Source organism: Panicum hallii, chromosome 2, assembly GCF_002211085.1.
Source record: "Panicum hallii strain FIL2 chromosome 2, PHallii_v3.1, whole genome shotgun sequence".
Classification (NCBI taxonomy): domain Eukaryota; kingdom Viridiplantae; phylum Streptophyta; class Magnoliopsida; order Poales; family Poaceae; genus Panicum; species Panicum hallii.
This window is the reverse complement of record NC_038043.1, coordinates 13,108,460-13,114,326: the sequence shown is the minus strand read 5'-3', so window position 1 is coordinate 13,114,326 and position 5,867 is coordinate 13,108,460. Positions and strand designations below refer to the sequence as shown.

At 44.1% G+C, this 5,867-nt stretch overlaps 1 protein-coding gene across 1 annotated transcript; it reads right to left on the bottom strand.

Annotated features, from left to right (window-relative positions):
• Positions 1-799: 799 nt before the first annotated feature.
• On the bottom strand, positions 800-5,080 carry LOC112883486 (P-loop NTPase domain-containing protein LPA1 homolog). The gene is made up of 7 exons (XM_025948791.1): positions 4,706-5,080; positions 4,346-4,605; positions 3,604-3,685; positions 2,745-3,140; positions 1,828-2,565; positions 1,577-1,699; positions 800-1,414 (listed from the first exon to the last, which is right to left on the bottom strand). The coding sequence occupies exons 1-7, from the start codon at positions 5,060-5,062 to the stop codon at positions 1,022-1,024; spliced, it is 2,349 nt and encodes a 782-aa protein (XP_025804576.1). The 5' UTR covers positions 5,063-5,080; the 3' UTR covers positions 800-1,021.
• Positions 5,081-5,867: the final 787 nt, after the last annotated feature.

Sequence of the window (5,867 nt, the reverse complement as noted above, 5' to 3'; positions counted from 1 at the left end):
ATGGAAACCTTCAAAACCACAGGGATTCTACTTGTTCCTCCTTGTCTTGAAGGACCAACTTGATGGCCTTTCGACCTCCGTCATTTTGTTCAAATTGATGGTAATTTTTCATACTTTCCGTATATCTAGAGGTTCAAGCGCGTCCATATTATTGTAGGTGTTCGTGTTAAACATTTCTAGGTGACCTTTGACGGACTAATCACTTGGGTAAGGAGAAAATATTATAGTAATTAAGGTTTCGATGTCCTAAGTGGGCGGTGCCTTGATATTGTTTCTTGAGTCCTAAAATAATCATTTCTTACATAATATTGTGTCTATGTGTCGAGGAAACAAGGTCATCCTAATAGTGTTTTGCAGTTCGTATTGGATGGATCTCCTCATTAACTTAATATCAACTCATCAAAAATCCTACAAGGCAGCGATCATTCGAGGTGGATGGCTCTGCTGCACATGAGAATTTTTTTTTGCGAGTGCTGCACATGAGAATTACATACTCGGTTTCACTACATTTAACCAAAGCATTCCATGCACACAAACCAAGAAAATATGAGTTCAGAAAAAATCAATATGAATTGACCATCCACCATACAGTTGTTTCTTTTATTTCAAATACCAAAACACTGGGGTAAGGAGAGAAAATATTTTAGTAATTAAGCTTTCGATGTCCTTAATGGACAAACAGCATGAAACACATTCTACGCAGGCCATGGCCAAACATAACGAACAGATGCAGTATGAAAAGCCACAATGAGTGGAGCCATCATGCCACCCCGGCTGGTTAAAGGTGCGGGGGCACAAGTAAAGCAATCACGCCCTTTAATTTGTACAAATCCGTTCCATTTGCTCTAGTTATCAACAAAAATTACAAAATGAATAGCATGGTACTTCTTTCACAACATGCCGTACTTCAAAAGATAATTCTCAACCGGCTCATAATGCCTAAGATAATTTCGTACTTTCCTTTGCAATTTATGCTCAAAAAACAAGACAAATATTTGCAACTAGCCTGACAGACAATCAGCTACCTCTCATCAGGAGCCACAGGCACGGGTGGTGAACTCTTGTACGTTGACACCAAGTCAGGAGCACTCCGTCGCCGTGAACGGAATGAGTCGCTCAGGGAACGCTTCCACTTCCTAGTGCCATGCCGTTTGCTGCTTGTGCCAGCAGGGACTGCTGAAGAAGTAGAGCGTGCAGTCTCAGGAACACCTGCATCGAGCTTCCCATGGTGTTTCCTTGGAGTGCTGTGGCTACGTTGATTGCCATCCAAGAACTTGCCGCTCAATGATTTGCTTAAACCAGTATAAAACATGCCATCATCAGTTAAATAGCCGTTCTCCATACAGTCTCGCATCGCCAGGTCATCATACTCCTCATCAGACCTGTTGCAATCCTCATCAACAGACCCTTCCATCTGCCATGCAAACATCCACAAATATGCTTATAATGGGATCCAGCGCATACAGTGCAGTGAAGCAACAACATGGGTTCCCTTTACTACTATTTCAGAGGATCAACCAACAAATACCCTGTAACAATCAAAGTAAAGGGGATATATAGGCTGCTATCGTCTCACCTCCTCATGGATCTCCCTGCTGTCTTCTTCACTGAGGTCCTCGTCGCTGCCTGAATTAGGCCGAACATCAGCTTCTTCTTCCTCTTCTTCATCGCTGCCAGATGCTGCTGATGACTCTTTGATCTAGCTCCAAAAAGTATAAACGAAAACTCAAAATTAAAAACTACCCTTGCCTTACTGACCAATGGAAGAACAGTAATCACAAAAATAAGAAAAATCAACACAAACATGGTACAAATAGCAGTTAGTACCTCTTTACAGTGCCCATCAGACTTCTTTGGAGAACCAGATGAAGACGGAACATGTCTGCTACTACCTTCAGTAGCATTGGCCCATGATTCATCAGCACTTCCAGCTTGACTTGTACAGCCCGTATCAGTAGGCCAGGCACTTATCCCAAAGGTGCCAAACTGTAGATTGACTGACTCTGCTCTTCCAATGTTTAAAGGTCCATAAATTGGATTCCCTACAGATTTCTGAGTACTGTTGTCAGAGCTGCATTTCCCATCTCCACTGGACTCAACTGGCCAAGCCTTGGATACAGATCCATCGACATTAATGATGGCCATGAGCTTTCTTGAGGACCCAAGCCGTTGAATCAATTTAAACATCCCCTTGGAACTCATGGAGTTAGCCACGCACTGGTTTTTGTACTCTTCATTTACAAGAGCCACGATATTTGTATCAGGGTCATATAACTGATCCCCATTAGCTCTCCTCCGGAGGCAGCTAAAAACAGTGGCATGAATCGAAGCAACACTCCGATCAACATTAGTATTATTTACTTTGGGAACTAGGTACTTGTCAGCTCGACTGCAGAGGTACTCCTGGATAGTTCTAATGTTGCTGATGTATTTAACATACTTATTTTTCGCTGGGTCAAGTGTCATGTACTTTGCACGTACAGCAAACCTCTCCGTGTGCTTACCCTCATTGGATATGTAGATCATAAAAGGTATAATAGAAGGATGTTTCCTCATTAGACCCATCTGAAACAATTAAAAGGAAATGAGGAATAAAGTGCCCATGTCGACCATGAAATTTACAATTTCACATTTACTGGCAGAACAGATGTGATATAGTAGGTTTGATATGAGCTAAAACAAATCAAGAGCAACAATAAAGGAAAGAAGTCAACAAAAGAAAAGTTGATTCTGCAAGCACATACCACGAAATTAAGGCTTAAGTGAACACCCTCAACAACAACTGATTCTTTCCTATCTTCCCACGCAGTAATTAGCCGATCCAAACTGTCAATCACCATCTCACTCTGTGCTTTATAACCTTCTATGGCCATCTGCTTCTTCCCAATTGATTTCCCTTCAACTTTTTCAGTAAGAGCCCCAATTTTCTCGTAATCAATATTTGAACTGCTTGACATGCCTGAGCGTTTTTTTGCTTTCCTCCTAGCTTTTGCTTCAGCAACTGCTACTGGGTCAAGACATTCACCTGCATGATAAGTTGATGCCCAAAGAAGAGGGTTTTCTTTCTCTTCGACAAAGCTCCGCATCATGTGACGTATTGAATCTGTGGAAACTACAGTTGTGATTCCTAACCTGCTTCCCTGTTGACACATTAACATTTCTGTAAGGAAGAAATCAGGAAAAGAAAAACGCTAAGCTTCGCCGCACAAGTGCAATGGATATAATCTAGTTTATAAAATAAGATGATTTAGGTGTTTTCAATACCAGCTATTGAGGAGGATCCAGGAAAAAAGAAAACCGATGGAAGAGAAACTTAGTAAACTAATAACTTTGCTTTATTCTATCCAAATCAAGCAAGCAAGGGAGGGGTCACTGTTATCCCGGTGTCATTGAAAGGCTCCCATGAAACTAATAATCCAATTTGTAGGTCATTGCATATCCTGTCTATCATTACATTCTGACACCAATACTCCTCAGAATAGCAGGTCTAAGACAGGTGCTCACAGAAGAGATGACATGTCATAATGGAAGAGATGTGAAGGGGGAAAAAGGCATAGAAGAAAAAGTAAGGAGGAAAGGAAAATGGTGTAGGAGAATTCTTACCAGCAGAGTCGAAAGAGTAGACTTGCCGCAACCACTAGTTCCACAAAGAAGAACTGTGACAGATTCCTTCCGTTCTCGAATCCTAAGGCAAGATGAAGGATTATAAGCGACCGGGGAGGGGGGGAGGCATGAAATGAACACCTTTAAAGGTTCCCTTTCAAATATATGAAATCAATTCAGGGGCGCTAGAATGCTTATAGGTCCGAAACAGTAAATGAAGAATCTATATCATGTGAATGCAAGGAAATCAGTTTATGATTGTTAGCTATAAACAATGGCGATGACATAGTCTGACCTCTCGCCCAATAGCCAAACAGCCATACTCGTTCTCAAGTTTGAGCATGTCACACTCGCATGGAGCGCTCTCTTATCCTCGAAACCAAGATTAATATACTACGTATGCTAACAAATCAAATCATCATGCTGCCGTGCTGTGTTTGGAACTATCTATCAAGAGCACAGCATTGCTAACAAATCAAATCAACATGCTGCCGTGCCGTGTTTGGAACTATCTATCAAGAGCAAAGCATTCGCAAGTCTGGTTACAAATGAGCTGCTGAATGTTTCACAGCGACGAAATACCAGATTACCGCGTTTACAAGCAGCAAAATGAGGGGAGTCCTTTTCTGCCAGCAATTAGAAACAGATGGGAAAGGAGCCAGTTAAATTGCAGTCACAGACGGGAGGGGAGCATAAGGGAGGGAGAGGACGAAGAGAGAGTACGAAAGAGCGGCGGACGGACCTGCAGGCAAGCATGAGATCGGCGCGCTGGTTGGGGGCGACGTACTTGTAGAGGGCGAGGGCATCGCAGATGAGGTCGAGGAAGAGATCTCTGGGGAGGAGGACGGTGGTGCGGCGCTTGTAGAGCTCGAATTGGAACTGACGAGGACTTGTCGTGGGGGTGGCTTCGGCGACCTCGTACCTCTGCACCCGGGCGGAGGCGGAGGCGGCCATTTCGTCGCTGCCGTCACCCCGGATGACATCGAACACCCTGCGGCTTATCTACAAGAGAAATGGAGGGAGGCAGGATCGAATCAGACAAAAAACTCGAAAGATCGGAGGTCCGGAGGGATCGACCGCGAAGGCGAGGAGGCGGGCGGACCTCGAAAGCGTGGCGCGGCTTGCATCCCATGAGCTGGAGGGTGCTATGGATGAGGGAGCGCGTGTAGCGGAAGGAGGAGCCGTTGTCGTCCACCACCACAATGTAGAGCAGCTTCGCCGCCGCCATGGCGCGGTGGCTGGAGATCGCCGGCAGAAGGGAAGGTGGCGCGGCCCGGTCCGGCGGTTCCCCCTTTCCCTTCTCTCTCCTTGTTCTGGCCCCCCTGCCTGGTCGGTCGGTTTGGTTCTGATTCGGTGGGTCAGCTTGGCTACTTGGTTTGGGCTTTTCCCTGCCGGGCCCGACACGACACGGCAGCTTTGAGCTTCTACTCCTACTTCTACAACTTGGATTTCGCCTCATTTTTGAGCTGCCAGCCTGCCACTTGGTATATGTTAAAAAGAAGTTGACAGTTTTTTAAAAACTAAAAGGAGTTAAGACGGTAATACGAGGGAAAAAAGCATGATAGACAATGGTAGGCAATAGAAAAGGACACATTTAAGATATTATTGATTAAAGTGGTGAGTCGAAATAATAAAATATGTTATGCGCCGAGTTCCTTTCACACGTAGGAGTAGCTATCAGTCCATGCACCTTCACATAGTCCTTGTCTAAGCTCGTCCATCCATCTTTGCATCAAATGTACTCCAAGACCCCGTTTAGATCGCTTCCAAATTCCAAATTTTTACACTCTCTCTCAATCACATCAATTTTGGGACACATGCATGGAGCAGTAAATGTATATAAAAAAAATAACTAATTGCACAGTTTAATTGTACATCACGAGACGAATCTTTTAATCCTAGTTAGTCCATAATTAGATAAAATTTGTCAAATACAAACGAAAGTGCTACAGTAGCAAAAAGTTCCAACTGTTATAAAAATTTACGATCTAAACAAGGCCCAACTCTAGGATACCTCGATTCGTTACAAATTAAACAACCCTCTTCATCACATAACTGTGGAACCACTGTCCCATCTCCACACCCGTGCCATGATGATATTACTCCACCACCACACAGGGGCGGGTCCAGGATTTGAGGTTTGGATATTCAAAATTGGACGTGGCTAACGGCCGTAAGTTAGACCGACCGTACGGCCACCCCAATTAGGAAAGGCACGCAGGAACAGGTTCCATATTTGGTAGAACACGTCGACAGTTTGGATA

Excerpts from the sequence above, each read along its gene's own strand:
- LOC112883486 (XM_025948791.1), bottom strand. The coding sequence starts at position 5,062 with ATGAGGCGAAATCCAAGTTGTAGAAGTAGGAGTAGAAGCTCAAAGCTG. Across the intron at positions 2,566-2,744 it reads ACTTAAGCCTTAATTTCGTG|ATGGGTCTAATGAGGAAACA; the intron begins GTATGTGCTTGC and ends TAATTGTTTCAG. Across the intron at positions 1,415-1,576 it reads GCAGGGAGATCCATGAGGAG|ATGGAAGGGTCTGTTGATGA; the intron begins GTGAGACGATAG and ends TTTGCATGGCAG.